The sequence below is a fragment of the Caloenas nicobarica genome, chromosome 1 (genome assembly GCF_036013445.1).
Source record: "Caloenas nicobarica isolate bCalNic1 chromosome 1, bCalNic1.hap1, whole genome shotgun sequence".
NCBI lineage: Eukaryota > Metazoa > Chordata > Aves > Columbiformes > Columbidae > Caloenas > Caloenas nicobarica.
In genome coordinates this window covers 79,994,628-80,013,517 of record NC_088245.1, presented here as the reverse complement: position 1 = coordinate 80,013,517, position 18,890 = coordinate 79,994,628, and the positions used below count along the sequence as shown (strand labels likewise).

At 39.1% G+C, this 18,890-nt stretch overlaps 1 protein-coding gene across 3 annotated transcripts in view; it reads left to right on the top strand.

The window, feature by feature from the left end:
• The window catches only part of SOX5 (SRY-box transcription factor 5), a 359,749-nt gene that overhangs the window by 90,724 nt on the left and 250,135 nt on the right, over positions 1-18,890 (top strand). For all 3 annotated transcript variants that reach the window (XM_065649584.1, XM_065649592.1, XM_065649575.1), the window contains one exon: positions 6,192-6,423. In XM_065649584.1, coding sequence (XP_065505656.1) covers positions 6,193-6,423 — 231 coding nt within the window. In that variant the 5' untranslated portion in view covers position 6,192. The remainder of the gene's footprint in view (positions 1-6,191; positions 6,424-18,890) is intronic.

Below are 18,890 nucleotides of genomic sequence, written 5' to 3'. Positions count from 1 at the left end.
TAGAGATGTTTGCCTTTTTTTTTTTTTTAATTGTAAAATTACTTCAGTAAAGAATTCCAAACCAGGCTGTAAATGACTCAAAGATATTGCCAAGTGAAGTCTGTTTTTAGTGGTATGTGTAGAAACAAGTCGGGCTTGCAGTTCCCAGTGGGACAGAGTGTGGGAGTCTGCCACCCTTACTCATGTTGAGTAATACTTTATTACACAAGTAATCCTGTCAAAATGAACAGAGTTGTGGGGTTTTTAAAAGGTACTAGTTATTCAGTGTACATAAATAATGAATGAATTTGGGGCCAAAACGGAATGGAGACAGTCATTAGTATTAACTAGCGCCTTTTGCTTGTCTACTGTCTGTAGAGAGATTCAGTAAACCTGGGAATACAAACTGTTTTACTAGTGCTAGACACCATCAGAGATGGGGCAGATGTATTGCTGGCGTTTTGGATAAGCTTGTGTCTGTGCATATATATGTGTGTGTGTACATGCTTACACATTAGATGTGCATGTATGTAATATTGCTGCTGCCTGTAATCATAAGTATTTTCAGTGGAAAAGCAGAGTCTGCAGATTTCCAACATATTTTAATTAGGGGGAAACATCCCTGAAGATCAGGAAGAGAGTCGGACTGAATCCCACTGAGGTTCACGGTACTCGTTCAGCGTGTAGCATTTTTTCTGGAATCGGGCTGTGTTAGTGAGTAAATTCCTGGTGCTGTCGGTAGCTGGAACGACCCTCCGCGCTGCTGCTGGAGGATCAGATCTGCTCGTCTTGTCCTCGTGCGTCTCTTCAGAACGCAGCTCCGTGCCTGTCTCTGGTGTGCGGGGCCGAGTGGCTTAAACTCTTCCCCATGAGAAAGGCTTGGTTTGTAGCTGCCAGAGAAACTCAAGAGGTGAACATTTTCATGCCGATTCAGAAACTGGCTATGCGATTCCAGTCAGGCGCTGTCACGCCTAGTTATGGCGAGAAAACAACAATGCCTCTCTTGATAAGGGGGGAAAAAAGAAGGTCTTGCACAGTCAAAATTTTGACATACAATTTACATCATCTCTACATCCTGTGGACTTGGAGCTGTCAAGAAGGCAAAGCCTGTGTTTGAATGGAAAAGCTTTTTATTTCTTTAAAAAGTGTACCAACTATAATTATCCATAACCATGCAGGCCTGTTTTATAATTACAGGTCTTAATGCTAGATTATACAAAGTCATTTATAAATAGTCAGAGCAGAGGGACTTTGGGAGTTTTTAACCTGTAGATTGCTGTAGGTTGTGGCAGCTGACGGGATTTTGCCTGTATGTGTATGGGGTGAGCTGTGTAATGATTGATGAATCCCTTAATTAAGTCCCAACAAGTTAAGATTTATGGCCTCATATCTTCTTCTCCTGACACATCTGTGTGTGTCACTTTTGAAGACATGGATAAGCCATTTCTCCAAAAGCTTTTGTGGGTATCTGAAATGCTTCTGAGGTATTTTCCTTAATGTAACAAGATTAGAGTTTTATGACATAAAATTTATGAAATTTTATGGCATGAGCAATCAAATTGGGTTGGATGCTGCTTGTGTGCTAGAGGGCACTATCTCCTTGAATACTATTTTGGATTTGGTTTGGATGTACAATCATGTATGAAATGAACCAAAGCCCATGAACAACTGGAAATGCAGTGGGGACATTTAAACGAGGTTCTGAAAAAAAAAAAAAAAAAAAATAGAACAGAGCTGTGGAAAGATCACTTTTGTGAGGCGCTGAAGTCAAGGGAAAAACAAACAAACTAACTAATGTTATTTGGTAGCCTGAAATTATTTGGGTGGAACCAATACTTGTAGATGAAATGAGGAAACAATTCACGTGGATGCAGCACGGCTCTTACTCTCTCCAGTGGGAAAATCCAGCCATGCTGAAGTCGGTCCAAACCTGCTGAGATCAATAGACACAGGGTATCAGTTTAAGCCTACAAAGAGTCTGTTGTATGTTGAAGGGGAGTAAAGAAATATGTGGAGAGGCTATTGTAAGATGAATTGCATGAAGTATTTGTGGGATAAGAGTGAGAAGAGTGAGATTTTACCTCCCTGGAAAAAAAAATATTAGGGCTACCAGGAAAAGCATGTATTTAATGAAAAATTAACAAAAGGCGGGTTTTTACTGCAATTTATGCATATTAAGAAGCCTTTCCAAAACTGGAAAAAGAGAGTCCCTTTACAAGAAATAGGGTCATATTTTAATTCATCACCAGAACTAAATCTTCAGTTCCGTGCTAAGCCCTGATAAAAATCAAGTATGGGGATACCTTTCATAACCCCAGTGTGCCCCTACAGTGGGCTGAGTACTGCCTGTGCCCCACTGTGTCTGAACTTCGCAGATGTAAGTTGTCTGAAAACTTACTATTTAGCTATTTGTATTCAGTAGAAGTGATTAATGACAGCTGAAAATTCAACCCATCTTTCAAGTCTTAAATTGCAACAGATTTCATCTGCAGAGATACCCTTTTACATTCAGAATCTGGTCCACCATATTGCTACTTTTCTGCGAGTTTTATCTTGGGGTTTTGTTGGGTTTTTTTAAATCCCATCCATAAGTTGATACTTGAGGAAACTGATGTTTCCTCTCTCATTGTAAGCCTTCTTTCAATGGGGTGTAATTGAAAACCCTTCTGAGTTTAAACTAGTTTGAGGAAAAGATCTTGAAGTCATGTAAGATGTAAGCTGTCATGTTATCATTGAGGGTAGATCCAGGATGTTTGCAGTCCTTTGTTAAGATGGGATAACTCCAGTCCCTCATTAGACCTAGATCTGTTTAAAAGAGCTCAGTTTCAGATAACATTGTTACTCAGAATTTAGCAGTTTCCCTTATTGTTTTTAATAGGAACTTGCATCTCAGATATGGCATCTATTTAGACCTAGTAGTAGCTCAGGAGGAAAATGAAGATGTATGAAAAGAAGCAAATTCAAGGACATGGGGTTTGGGTGCATTACAGATTCAGAAAAGAGACCAATAAAGCTGTAGAAATAATGAAAGGCTATCTGTGAATGAATTTACCTTGTATCATGTTGTTTTCTGCTCCTAAACCTCTCGGCGATTTGATCCTTTTCTGCTATCGGCTTTGATAGTTACTATCCTTTTGGAAGACATTTCCAAAAGGAGATACGAATTGATTTATTTATTAAAATATTGCATTTTCTTGTGAAAATTTCCCAGGTATTCGTAAGGAGTAAGTAATTTCTGTGAAACCACGACGTGGTGTTAAAAGGGATGGTGAGATTTCTGGAAAGCCAGATTATGCCAGGCTCGTGTTGGCTACAGACAGAGCTACCTGAAAATAAATTGCAGTCATCGTCTGAGCAGTGTGACCCTTACCTACGGTTGTCCATCCATTTCTTTGAGTGTCCTACTCACTTGGAAGACTAAAGCAGATTAAATCCTTAACTTCACTGCTTCAGCCATTTTACTGATTTGTTAGCCTTCTAGCACTGTGATGGGCATGTGGCTTGTAATTTAAACGGGACCTTTTAAGAGCTGCATGAGGAAGGAATAAGTTTCTTCTTCCCTCTCTAGTTAGTCACTGTAGACTGGCCTATGGTCCAACCCGCAGGTTTTTGGTTTAGATCACAAACATAATAATCTCTGTTATTGCTAGTGCATGGAGGTCGTCACCTCTATTGCCTTCCTTGCGTGTTTTTTATAAATTCCCAGCGGAAAATGAGATCATCCCTGTTGGGAACAGTGACAAGCAGAAGGTGATGGTGATCTGCAGCACGCGAACTAAACACAGTAGAGGAAACCATATATTCACTTATAAAGTTAGCAGAAGATCTTTACTTCAACCCAGAGTCTGGCTTAAGAGCAGTAGGAGTTTTTAACACGATTTGAGTATAGAGTGTATAATACAAGTCATCAATACAAAGCAAGGTATCCTCTCTCTATATTTTATTGTCAAAGTGAATCGTAGTGGAGACTTAATATTTTCAGTCATCAGATGTAAATGTCTTATAGTGTGCAACATTACTGCAGAATAATTGACTCATGATTTTGTGTCCCTCCCTTTTTGTTTGCGAAAGCTGAGACAGCTGCTTAGTGCTAATCTTCAGAAGGAGAAATTTTGTAAAAACCCAAACTTCTATTAAGGCAGTGTTGAAAAGAGTAACCAAAATGTTACACTCCAAATCAATAGCGAATATGTATCGTGGTGTGGTGCAATGCAGAACATGAATAATTCACGTTAACTTCAGGAAGGGAGTTGCATGGTTTCTGCAGAAGAAAAGCTTGGGATCTGTCACATCAAACATAGCTGCAAAATGCAGATTTCAGCAGGCTAGTAGAAAACTGCCAGATAAGAGTCTATCTGGTGATCTCTGTCTTTATCCATATGCTTTGCTGCAGACACGTAGGTGGGAAAGCCTAGAAGACAGAATTCAGGTAGGATGTATGAAGTGTTAGTCTGTTGGACTAAGTCAAACATTAATAGAAAATACAGATTGCTTCTCTCTGTGCAGGCAATAGGTGGTGTTCAGAACAGGCGATGCGCAGCTGAGTACAGGTTCTCATAGGGATTTTTTTTTTTCCTCTGGGATTTTTTTTCAGGTTTTGAGGTTTGGTTGATTTTTTTTTTTTTTTTTTTTTTTTTTTTTAAACCTAGTGTAATCCAAGTTGGCTCAGGAGGCAAAGCTCAAAATGAGATCATTAGAAACAAAATAAGTCCTAACAAAGGGCTGTTTAAAGTCACTGTTTGTTTTCAGACCCAGTTGACTGCTGCTAAGAACCATTTCGTGCTCAATATGCCAAATCGTATGGACATGCTCCACCTCACAGCAGCCCCACACATGGTTCAAGAGGCTGCTGGGCTTTTGAAATGCAGTCCTTTAACTGTGAAGTGGAAAATCAAAATGGGGTAATTAGAATCATAAATACTAGATTTTTGAGGAGGATCCGTATTACTTCAGCCCGTCTTTTCAAATTTACGTACAATAGTCTTCAGTTTCCTTGTTCGTAACTTCCTGTTTTCCACGAAATATTTATCTTTTTTTCTTTCTTTTCTTCTTTTGACTATGCCCATCAGATTTCTTACTTCTCATTCCACTCCTTATTACAGATGCCCTTGCTTAGCCCATTACGCCATCCACGCACATACACTGATTTTCATGAACAGTGTTGCTGTAATTAACCCCAGAAGTTGTCTGCATTTTAATAGTTCACCGGACCCCTCTGTTTTGAAGACCCAGCTGGAAGTATTCTGGGTTCGGATTGTCCTGTAAGATTTTCAGTAGTTCCTGGTTTGGATGAAAACTGCATTTTCCAATGACATAAGGATTCTTTCAGACCTTCTAAAAGTTGAAGATATCTATGTGCTATCAGAACAGTGTTATCAGGGAGTCTCAAAAAATTTGGAATGTGGGCCTGAATTTTAAGTCAAGATTTGTGTGTGATTTTTACAGCGTGTGCTTTATGCACCTTCCTTCCGTATCCTTTTTTATGTAGATATAGATGTAAATTAAATTTACATGGGTTTTCCTGATCTCGTTATGGGTAGAAACTATAGGGTATCTTGATAGCAAGTCTTCATTCATTTAGTACAAATCTGAATCTGTGTTCTTAAAAAGCTTAGATTTTTCAAGTCGAATATTTAGTTGCTTAACTATCCCAGACCTGCAAACCTGAAAAGATTCTTGCAACATGACTATAACACTCTGTTGTTCACATGAGTGAAGTTTTATAAACACAGACGTTTTGACTTGCTAGCAAGTTATTTTATTTTATTTTACCTTTTTTTGTTTTTTAATCAGTTATGGTTAAATACATGCAAGTGATTATTCCTTAAAAGCTAAGTTGACAATAGCTTGTATCGGGAGACATTCTATCTTCTTATAGTCTCTTGCAAATGCAAAACCAGATGGGTATTTTTTTAAAGGAATTGCATTTCATTATATAGTCGTCTTAGGTGAATTTTCATGTTTAAGAAGCCAGAATGCAAGAGAGTGCTATATTAGTGTATTATTCTCACAACAAACAAGCCACTGTTCTGTTGCTACCTGCTTGGCCATTGTTCCCAATTGTGTATGCTTTGCAGTGGTATTTGGATGGTTTCCTGCTCTCTGCCAGCACAAAAAAGGCATTTCTGTTACAATGGCCCCTAACCACACAATGACGGCATTAAGGATTTATTTGGAGGTTTCATTATTTTCTCCTCTTTTGTTCCTTCCAGGATGTCTTCCAAGCGACCAGCCTCTCCGTATGGGGAAGCAGATGGAGAGGTAGCCATGGTGACAAGCAGACAGAAAGTGGGAGAAGAGGAGAGTGACGGGCTCCCAGCCTTTCACCTTCCCTTGCATGTGAGTTTTCCCAACAAGCCTCACTCTGAGGAATTTCAGCCAGTTTCTCTGCTGACGCAAGAGAACTGTGACCATAGGACTCCCACTTCTCAGCACAACACAATGGTAGGTTTGCTAATGGTCTATTGTGCTTACATCCATTCTTTGAATTCTGCCTCTACAGTAGTTTGGCATCCAGATCTGTACTTTATGGAGCATACAATGCACAGTTACACGTACAGAACATGCTACAATAATGTGAAAGCTTTGACCTAGCTGGACTGCCTTTACCCTCCACTATAGATGCTAAATCTCTCGCAGTGCAAACTCCACTTTTCCTCACCTTTGCCTGCTGGCATTTAGGGTGCTAAAATTTTTTAGCGACAGCGATGTGAATTTGAAGTGTATGTGTTCAGCAAACAGTAAATGGTTTTGGAATACCGTGAGAGTCATGTTTGGTGTGGTGTCTGAAATATCACCCCAATGCCAAGTTTATGCAATAGTAAAGCATGCAAGTCTGTATAAAGGGTGAAAAAAAGCAACTTTGGATTTTGCTGGTTTTGAAAATTCACGTGTGATGTGAATTTCACGTGCCAATTTCACTACAAGAAAGTTTGCAGTGCTTAGAGAATTAAATCAGCCTCCCACTTCTTCACTTGTGAATTCCCACCTTTTTGTGCGCTTTACAAATGACACTGTGCCCTTCATTCATTACATTTAGCAGCCCACTGGGAGTCCAGAACTGGCTTTATCTAAAAGCAGACAAACAAAAGGAACAAAAGCAATGCCATGTTCCTCACTAGTATTGTAGCGTCAGGATTATAACGTGATGTGTTTGGGCCCTTCAGGCAGAGTACCGTGATACGATGCTACAAAGGGTGAAAGGTGCAGGGAAAAGGCGTCGAAACCCCAGGATTTGGGCACCTCGACAGAGCTGTCTGTTGTGAACACACACACAGCTTTTGCCTGTTTACAAATTGACTGCAACTTTTCTGTTAGTCTCCCACTGTGACAAGGGCACTGACAATTTCACTTTTAAGTGAAGATAATGAGTGGACCTGCATATTTGAAGGCTTTTAAAAAGGCATTGCAAAAAGGGTGATGGCATATTCTCATAAAAGCCTGCAACAGCTCCATAGTGGTATTTAAGCCCTTACAGCTCATTACGCATATGTAACAAGCCCTAAGTAAAAAGCCTTAGGGATTATTATTTCGCATAGAACCAAGTCACTGGATATTCACTGAAGTTTCTCTCCTAGAAAAAATAAGTCACTGATCCTGATCTATTTTTCTTCCTTTTTGGTCTAATGTTTAAGTTCTAACAGTGGTTTGGAATATTTAATTTTACTTTGGCTTATTGCAACTTTAAATGAAGAAAGAACTTCATTGGAAAAATTACTCATGGGCAAACATGTCATTGTCTTTTTCTAGTTTGTTTACTTCTCATCCTTTATCATGTGGAGATGCGATTTATTAGTGTACAGTTCCAGCCAATAGGATATTAGGGTATGTAACTGCTATATGCGCTTTGCTGTATTTTGGCCTATTTTAAGAGTGTGCGTTAAAGATAACGTTTAAGTCAATAGGTAGACGTAGGATGACACCAGTAGTGTAGAATCAGACTCTGATGAAATAAAAACTCATTGTTTTCTAAGGAGGCCAGCAGGAGTATTTTAACTACACCTCACTGAAACACTCTACTGCTTCGTAACTGATTTTAACTGACTGCTTTATTCATGTACAGTTTTTAAGACCGAGAAGATTAGCTGATCATCTAGTGTGACTTTCTGCTATGAAGGCTGTATTTACTGTGATGTCAAAACAGTGTGTTCTGTCTCTTTATAATACAACATACTGAATTCTTGCATGTTTTAGACAGTTTTGCTGTAGTAGTAAGATGCTCTGGGCTTATTTGAAGCATGTTTGGGGGGTTGTAGGGACGCGTTTTGTCTTCATACATATTTAAGAAAATTGCCAGATGGTCTGAATGTGACATTTTGGTAATCTCTCTCTTTTAGTGAGGACCGTCTTGTAAAAATCAACATCCAGGTAGGTCAGAAAGAATGTAGCCTATGTGTCTTGAGAAAGAAGGAAGTGATCAGTGTAGATGAGTAAAATATACATAATCACTCCCTCTGCTGTTGTGGTATGTAGTTATAAGAAGGAAGTAACTGAACCTAGTGCTAGGCTAACTTTTAGATTACTTCAATTTAGGTGATTAGCAGTTATGAAAGTCATTCCAAAAGGGTATACACTTTGGTGGCGTTACAGAGGTCGGTTTCGTACTGTTTGAATTGACATTCTGTGCTATCTTATGGTCTCTAGGAAGCAAATCCAGGTTCATGCACACGTGCACAAACCACCACACAGTGCAGTCCAATGCAGCTTCATTGATAAAGCTCCAGCAGTGTGCTTCACACTTCTTAATAGCTTGTCAGCTGTACTACTACACCTACTGAGCCTGCCAGTGACTATGGAGTATTCCTTTTGCAGCTGCATGCTGCCCTTAGCAAGGGACACCTTTACAGGTCTCTCCAATGTCCAGTAAGAGAGGATCAGACGTATAACTGGTCTGAAGTCACGTAGTGCATCACGCTGCTGCCCCCCTCTTAAACCGTACTGCTTTATGTGTGGTTGCTGGCTAAGACTCTTCTCCAAAGGGATTCTTACGTAGAGATAGTATAGATCCAGAGAGTTATTTCTATGTTAGCTTATGTGTGCAACACCCATTTAGCCTTGGGAACAATCTCAGCAGAAGAAAGCCACAGCCAAGGGATCTGGAAAAGGTATGGAATTATACAGCTTTGCCTCATCGGTAGACTGCGTAGCTGAATTCCTCTTGTCCCCGCAGCTGTCCCTGTCTCCTCGTATTCTGCTTCTCAGCACTGGGTCAGGAAGGGACAGTTAGGAAAACAATTTCAACCTTGAGAATCAATTTCTTGGCCTCACTTTTCTAGCTGCTAATTGACCCTCTCTTTCATAGGTTACTTCCAGCTGTGTTTCATTTTACAAGTCCTGCCAGCTGGGACATCCTAGGATCCTTGGATGTATTCAAAAGCCGTCTGGACATGGTCCTGGGCAACTGGCTCTAGGTGGCCCTGCTTGAGCAGGAGGTTGGACCAGATGATCTCCAGAGGTCCATTCCAACCTCAACCATTCTGTGGTTCTGTGAAAGTCCGGGGCAACTCTATCCCAAACTCCCTTCCTCTTGATAGAAGAAACTAGATACTTATTGTAAGAAGGAAAGCTCTTCCACTGATAGGAAAAGAAACAATCATTTATCAGACTTAACCCAAAAGCTCAGAAGGATAATACAAGGCAAATTATTTGGCGTAGAATATATCCAAGGGTCCCCTTAGGACATTCATAGCGGACCATAAGCTTAGCGAGAAAACACTTGAGGATGACAGTATCAGTCGATACCTCTTTTGAAGAAGCCTATTAAGGCTACAATATTTGGATAGCGCAGATAGTTGTTAGCTCATCTAAGTTAAGAGGTTTTATTTTATTAGTTTCTATTTGTCCACCTTACTGTGTTGCTTTTGCCACCTCTCAGTGCTGCTGATCTCACCAGCAGTTTCTGTGTCAGAGACCAGCAGTCTCTGAAAATAAGAGATTTCAAGGCTAAAAGCGCTGACCGAAGTATACCACGAGCATGGTATACTGTGGTCAAATGTCACCGTTCTTCTTAACTGTAGAATATCAATCAAATTTTGGATGAGATTAAAACAAAAAAAAACCAACCAACAAAAAACAACAAAAGTGCAGTTCTGACCAAAAGGTCAAACTGATGAGGTGTAATTTTGCCACTCTCCAGTTGTTCCAAACTGCGTGGCTGTGCTGCCAGCCCATGTTTGTCCTGCATTTTCAGTGAGATTCAGAATTCATTGTCAGCAGTGCTTTAAATTGATAGGTAATATTACAGTGCACTGTTAAATAGCTTTATGGCTTTACAATAAAAAATGTTTCATTTCTATGGTGAATGAAGTTATTCCTCTGTAACTTGGGAATAATATTAAGAAATTTTGGTCATATTAAGTATAACAGTACTTCTGGTCAAAGAGCTTAGTGATGCATTGCTTCAAGCTTTTCCTCCACTAGTCCAAAATAAAAGATGGTTTAATGCTGCATTTAAATTCTCTTATCACGTACATCCTGGCCTGCACTTCACCTGTTGGTCTGGGGTCGTCAGCATGTGAATAGTATTGGATCAGAACAGCGTGTGGCTGGAGCACTTAGCTACTATTCAGAAGTTGCAAAGAGAATGGAAATCTGAATGCATATAGCTTTTTAAAAAGTCAAATAGGACTCTAATTATACTGAGCTAAAGAATGCCTATTAAAAAACCAAAACAAAACCAACAAAAAAAACCGTTGTGGTTTTAGAGAAATTTTAATTTCCAGTATACCTTTGTGCATCAAGCTTAGGATAAGTTATTGTGATGGTACAATGCACAGTGTTGTGAACACCAGTGCCGTTATTGTGCCAGCTCTAATAATGAGAATTTCATTGTTTGGGGAGAGCAGTCTCCTACACTCTAGACAAAAGTGTAATTACTTTTGAACGATGTGGAATGTGCTCAGTTTAATAGCACGGAGAATAGATTCACAAAGATTCAGATAAAGCTAGCTTGGAAGCCATATGTGCAATGTGGCAGTATGAAATTGTTAGCAGGCACCATAATTACAACACACACACACACACACACACACACAATTTCACAGTTTAAACTATAAACTGTTGTTTTTGTAAGAGATAGACAGGCTTATCTGAACAAGACTAGATCAATTAAAACAAAACAGAAACGGTGGTAAGTTTGCATTTGTCTTTTTTTGATGTTATTTCCTTCCTCTCTTAATGGTAAATTGATATTTATGAGACGATGAAATGGCATTGTTACAAACAATGTATTGTAAATGTCATCACAAAAGTAGCACATGAAAGCACTTTCCACAAATATGACTTCAGGCTTGTATCAGAGTTAGATCTTTTCCATCTTTACGCTTGCACCATTTCAGAGAATGACTCTGCTGGCTCTTAGGAAAGGGAATAAGTAAAGAAAAATCAGCCAGGACCCATCAAAGAGCTGTAGAAGTTGCCTACTGCATCGTCTAGTCCAGATCCTAGGAAACTTTCTCTAGTCCTTGAGAACAAGTGGAGATGGAGCCAGAAAAAGCTTTGATACCTCTTGTATCTGCCTGACAAAATACCTTCCATTTAAGTTTTAACTTGCCTGTCCTCCTTGTCATGATCTCTTTTCCCCTGGCCCTCCAATCCTGTCTCGTCTATGTAAGTATGTAGTGCTTACAGTATTTAGCAATGACTTGAAAACTACATGTTGTGCAGGTCCTAGATAGGGCAGTCAAACAAACAAAAATGTTTTCACTCTTCAGGTGAGGTGGGGTCAAAGCCACAGCGCAGTTCAGGAGCAATATGCTAGGTTATGGAAGTTCTCTTGGTTTGTTTTGCCACTCTCTTAATCCGATGAGTTTTGCTTAATTGTGGCCATGGAGAACCAGAGTGGATGTATCATTCCAGTTGTATTCAATGGGCAGAAAGACTGGCTGAAGTTTGAGATTACCTGCTGGTGTTTTGATCAGACTCTGAAAGGTCCAAAGGTTGGTTAGGGGACAATAAATAAGTAATGAAGTAGGAAAACATTTTTTTTTTCCTGAGCGGGAGGGTTAGAACCACATTTAAAACAATAAATTAACAAATCAAGACCAGATTTATCGTCTATAAATTGCCTGAAATACAGGGTGCAGATGACTGTAGATTTTAAAGGCCATGAAGAGAAGTGGAAACAGCAGTTGTTTGGTTTTGCTGAAGATCGTCTTACTGTGAAGCAGTCACGTTTTTAATGGACTCATTTGAATGCAGTTAAGCAGAAAATAATCAACAGAAAAGTAAACACCTTTGTTTTATAGAAGTGCTGGGAACTGTATGTATCCATTGTTTGCAAGTGATTATATGCCTAGGAATCAATTCATTGACTTCATACTGGAAAATATCTTCATTTAAGCTTCTTGCATAAATACTAGTAAAATGCAATTGAAAAGCTGAATAATTCCATAGGAAAAAAGGTAGGTAAAACCATAAACCCCACAGTCAGCAGGAATACTTGAACCAGATGCTCTCTCTTACAATGAAGAGAAAAGAACTATTAAGTGCACTATTGAAAAATTTTGTAAGCCTTAGAAGAAAAAAAACTTGGTCATCTTTCTAAGCAATCTGCCCCAGGACTTCCACAGTGGACACAGTGGTTTCATTCCAAATTAGTATCTCAGTCCAGACTGCTTTTAGTAAGTAGCTCAGTTTGGGATTACACACGCTTGCTGAGATCTGCCAGGTAATTTCACGGAAGCTTGTACGTTTTCACTGGAAATAGTGCATTGGTGTCGGCTCTGCCAGGTCAGCCTAGTGGTATGTGCAGCTTTCACGGCTTGGAAGTGCAGAAGCGTGTCTGCAGCCCTACATCTCAGCCAGAACCCAGAAGACTGAGGCAATGATGTGTTCCAGGGAGAGGCAGGAGATGCCACACGTTTGAAACAAAATTTTGAAGCTACTGATTTGAGGAGCACAGATGAAAATGAAGACTAGGGTATGGAGAAAGCCCTAGCAGGACTGCAAGATTAGTTTATGGCAACAATGTAAGGAGACTACATTTAAACGTTCCTAGTTCTTGAAGAGCTTTTGCTTTCAACAGTCAATCTCTACGTGGGACATAACGTAGGTAGGATCTGTGGTATCTCTATCCTACCAGAAGTCAAACAGTAGCTGTGGACCTTGTATAGTTTCTCCAGTCCAGGTCCATCACCTGTGGCACTCTGCACAAATTTATTCCGAATTGCTGCCTTTTCTTTGGCAGTAGTGAATCCTTGCGATATTGTAGTGGGGCAGAAACTCTGCTGCCAGTTAAACACCCAGTTCTCCATGGTTCTGGAAGGAGAAGCCAACAGAAAGGTAAATAAGTTTTCATACTTTTCCTTTCAAACTATGAGGTTGTCTCCTTTGGCCAAGCTTCTGCACTGTGAAGAATTTCGTGGCCTTGGGCTGGCAGCGTAACTACTATCAGAATAGAGAGTAGCGTACGAGGCTTTTGTACTCTTAATCTGACACACACCTCAAGGCAAGGCATGGCGGAGTCTAAGTGGATTATATTTTGCCCCCTGTGTAGTGCAAACTTTTGCACACTACCTTGACTCATTTTTGCTTCAGTAGTTGTCCATTCATTTTAGAACTTCCAGAACAGTTTCCCCGTGTACTTTTTGTCTGCTCCATACACTTTTCACATCCACCTGACTTCCTCTGAGCAGCTGGTGTGGCTGTCTCCCTTTCTTTTCACTGCAGGTGAGAAAGCCTTTTTTTCTATTTCCAGCTTTATATGAATAACATAAGTCCATCACTTTCAGTCTGCTTGCAGTTGTCCTCTGAAAACCTTTTTCTGCCTTGCCCATTTTCTGCCTCCGCTTGTAGTCGTATTTAACTTAGTCATTTTTATTATTTAATCCATTCTAAAGCCTTTTAGTAAATAGCTCATATGAAGACATTGCACAGTAAAAGAAAGCATTGTGCTATTTGCTTGGACAGAATGTCAGTAAACTAGAGGATGGTTGTGGTTTGATATGCAGCTCTACTTTCAGTAGAGATATACCAAAACTGAAACACATTGTGAAGTATTGGTCATGGTTTCTTGAATTTCAGGGTTGCAAGGAATATCTGTGGTAATCAGCGCTGGCTCCTAGACGCGCCAGAACCTTCTGCCACACTCAGTACACACAGTCACATTTTACAGTCTCTTCTCTCACTATCAAATACTTGTGTCTGTAGTTAGGATGTTACCCATTGGAGTGACAACCTGAAGCTTTTCTTTCTTTTTTTACCCTGTCTCTTTAAGTACGTTTTCTCAGGTTATACAAATTTAAGTTGGATTAGGCTGTGGCAAGGCCAGATTTCTTTCTCTAATTTTTCTTGCCACTGCTAATGCTTTTGCAGATTCACCAAAAGTAATGGTGGCTGGAGTGGTAATGAAAATGTGGCTTCAGGCAGTTGCTAGCATTTAAAGTGTCCTGGTGTTTTGTTTTTTCTTTCTTTCATGGAGCTAACTGCTTCCTCTTGTCTTGAGTGTATCAGTGAAATATCACCACCTTCTCCACTATAATAAAGAGGCTTATTAATTTCCTCTAGAGATTCGTGGCTGGAGAGGGACATGTGGTAAAACAGACTACACACTTCAATATGTGTTTGCTTAAGTATGGGCATCTGACATAGGTGGGTTAACTCCTAAGGCATGTGCAGAGACTTCCCTCCGGGAGATGACTGACATGCGGTGATGTTTCTGAACCAATCAATGTTCCATGGTGTTTCAAGACAATGAAATGGAGGAAACAAACTTTCTCAACTGAAAAGAGTCCTTTATGTCTGGGGTAGCAAACTTGCCCAAATAGTTTGGCCGGCCTCATTTCCAAATTCTCTTTGACACTCTTAAGTTCTTTGTTTCTTATTCCGGTTTAGGTACAGTTGTGTGACCAGATAAGGCATTTTTCCTCTTTACAGAGGAGAAGTAGACTCAATGAATCCTGTGAACTTAGCATCACTAGATAAACCAATGGACGTGCAGTTTGTGCCCAGTTTAAGTAAGGATAATTTTTGCCAGAGCAGTGTAAACAAGAGTGTCATTATGCATGAACAGTCTGCTTCAGCATTTTTTTTTTGTGCTTTTAAAACTGAATCCACCCCAAGGAAGAAAAGGGCTATAACGATTAACTTTTTGTAGTTTATATGGGCAACGGGCAAATTATATAGATTGTCCAAAACATAGACCAATAAAGTCTAACATCAGACTGTTATTATCTTTATTTATATTGTACCCAAAGCATGATTTATTTTTATAGAGACAGAAAAAAGAAACATTCCTGCCCCAGAATGCTTAGCTTATGACCCTGTTCTTGCAAAATAATCTGGGTGATTGGAACCTAATGCTGATGGTAGCAAGGAGGAGGGAAGGAGAGGTCACTGACTATAACTCCTTTTGCACATAGCGCTTTGTAGGATTGGAGTTTGATGACACAAAATAAGAAATATTATGGCAAAAGGTAAAACCCTTCTGACATCTTGAGTCTGAATTACTGCAGTAGATTGTATGTGTATCTGTATACTAAGTCGTGTCAGAAGTGGAAGCTTGCATTGCTTATTAATATCGCTAGCCAGAAACAATACGAAATATCTGTGCTTCAGACCCTCCTCTGTGTGGATTTTCAGATTGAATTTAAAGTGTGTTTCACCTCTGAAACAGTAAGTGAATCTTCCTTCTTTCTCATTCTTTTCAATTTGAACTGCTGCAGTTGTAATCATGAGTGTTCCTCAGGTTTGGGCCCGTCTATGTTCAAAGGTGGTAGCAATCTCTGAGGTTAGCATCTAGCTGCCTAGCATCCAAGATCTGTGGGTCTCCAAAAGACAGTCAAATACAAATGCAGATCTTCAGGGATGTAGGACCCTGTAGGAGAGACTTAGTGTCTTGTATAATTTTTTTCAGTTAAATCTATGGGGTTTTTTATGGTATATGACAGCAGTCTCAATAGTAAATTTCTGTTATTATAGGTCTCTTGGTGCAGTTAGAGATCATTTTGGCTTTCTCTCATATAGGAAGGAAGTTAGCATAAGTGTGGTCACTAACACATGATGCAACATCATGTCAATCACAATGTCACTTTTGAGGTGAGGATTCAAGGCTGAAGACTGGTCAGACTAAATGTTTCCAAAGTGTATGTCCAGACGTAAGCTAGTAACTTTAGGTTTAGCTTTATGGTTAATGGAAGTAAATAGGGAATAGGAAAGTGTGATTCACTTTGTCCTAACATAGCTTCTAAGTTGGTCAGAGAAATCACACCCTAGAAGTGCCTGTTTTTCTTCATTAGGTTGTAACTGGAGCTTAGGGTGACAAACTTGGCTGTTGATCCTCGTAGTTTAGAAATCTGTAGTTAGATAACTTGTACCAAAAAAAGCCTTGAGTGAGAGGTAGTTGCCTGGCCAGAAAATCTGCTTTTTTGTAAATGAGTATTTGCTATATAGCGCTTAGCTCTGTTGGTAATATACAGCATTCTGCATCTGAGAGCTCAAAACACACCACTCATTGAATTTGTGTCCTGCATCTGGCTGATGTTAGAGTGCAAATCCATGGTACATTATTTATTTTGATTAATATAAAATCTCAAATACCTTTTTAAAAAAAATCTTAAATTTATATTGTCTGGACACAGTAATGCACATAGAGCGTGAGGGAGAGCAGATTGATCATTCACGATAGTTACATGTATTAGACTTGTAAATTATTTTTAAACCAATTTGATAAATTCTATCAGAAAACACTTCTCAGAATTTTATGTATCTACAGGCAGAATTGAAAATAGTGTGATTCAGTTCTGAAAAGAATACATCTGTGGTAGATGATGTACTTTTCCTGTTTGCCTGTGGCCAGTGTAAACTTAGCTTTTGGGCAGAGACTGTAGCTTCAGGTTTGAAGCTGTCAACATGAGTTGGGTAATATGTTGACACAGGGCCAAAGTGAATTCCCTAGTTTTCCATGTGGATAAAGTAATTTGACTGAAATCTTACTTTTATATTTGGGGCCTGTATCTTTATTTTGCTCTGCAAAATAGCACAAAGAATTGTTGGACTCCATACTTATAACTTCATAAATAGTAACAAAAATGGTAAGTTTTCAGTTTACTGGATGAAATTAGACTGTATTTCCAGTTTCCCAGTTGTTGATTTATCATTGGCAATTCACCTCTCTTGTCTGTGCCTCAATTTATATGCTAGTACAATGGAAATTGTACTTGTCCTTCATCCATGATAGTCTATGGTCTATTAGTGTTTCCAAACTCATAGAGATTCTTGAATGCCATACAGTGAGATTGGGCTTCAGTTCATCAAAGTTCAGGCACATAAAAGTTAGGTGTCTGGGCTTTCTTCACAGTTTGTGGAAAAAGATAACCACCCTCCTGGAACAACCTTTCCAATCTTAAAATAAGCATCTAAGACAAGAAAGATTAATTATCCTCTGGAAGTGCTTGTCTATTGACTATAGAGGGAGCCTTGATGACTAGTTTAGACTAGGCGTCTAATTTGGGGCTAAAATTAGGTGAGAGTAATCCCATTCACAGTACACGGTGGAGTTAAAGAAATAACACATATTCCTGTACAAATACTCTCTCATATTTTTGTAAAAATAACCATGTTCAAGCTCTCTTTTTTTTTTCTCATGGGGGTTGGTGTGTGAATGTTCTAGCAGAATTCTTTTTTAACCAGCACTAATGGTATTTAGTGGGATTTTAAGAATTGGATATTCCCTAAAAGCAAACCTTTTGTTATATATCCAGCCAGCAATGTTAAGTTCGAATAATGAATTTTACACTTACATGTACAGTTTGAAATGTGTTGGTTAGCAACATGAATTGGAGAATAGAAGCAATCCAACATACCTTTAAAAGGCTATTTTGAGAAGATTCTCTCGGTATTGAAAAGTGGCATTGATTCCAGTGGTTTTCCCCATTTAAAATTTAGGGAATTACTTCTTAATTACTGTTAGAATCTTATGTGTCTAATAAAGCGTTCATCATTCTTACTATCAGCTGCAACGAATGTCAAATTTTATTATCAAATTTAATTCATTAAAGAGAACACAATGTATGTAACCTGTTGTGTCTCAATGATTTGATTTATCCTTGCTTGCTCATTTTTATAGCGGTACTGACAGGCCCAAATGCCACACATAGGCTTAGTAGGTAGACCTAGCATTATATTAGTTAAGAAACTGTAGTTAAGTTCCACTCTTATTCCATAGAAACCTGTCTGCTGTGCTTGTTTGAATTCTATTTATGTCCTCATCTATGTTTAATCCAGAAAGTGGGTATATATACATGTGCGCAGTTTCACATTTTGGCACTGTGTTTGGTATATATTGTGTGCTGTGACTTGTATCATGCCTGCAGGCCATAGGAAAATGACACGAATTAAATGTGAAATAGAGAAGAGACATAATTTAAAACTTGCATGTTCTAGAGATGCAGTATGGCATATCAGAATTGCAACATATTGAAAAAAAATCACCCGTTTTCCCCAATAAGACGACCATGTTTTCAGCTGCACAGTCTGCTGGAAACAGGGGCAGCTTTCTTAGCTGGCCGCTCGAAATAGCTGTCACTGCATTTTATTTGAGGCAGTATCATGACCACTGCTACACATACTTTGTCTTCTTTTCGTTCCTGTCTAACTACACAAGTCAGTGTGATTCTGTAATTATATTTATTTTACATAGACATGTGAGTTCCCTTTTCCCTTTTACATATGTTGTTTTGCTTAATGCTGAGAAAACTCCACAGCCTGACAGGGCGCTTTTTTTTTTCTTTTTTTTTTTTTTTTTTTTAAGCACTCCAAATTCTATCCAGCTTTAAACTCTTATGTTTATAACCCTGAATATCTCTAAAATGTCTTTACCTAAAACACTTTATGGCTTTATTACCAGGTTTATGCCAGTAATAATATTCACATCAGCTTTCTTAGGGATAATCTTTAAGCAGAACCTAGCAAGA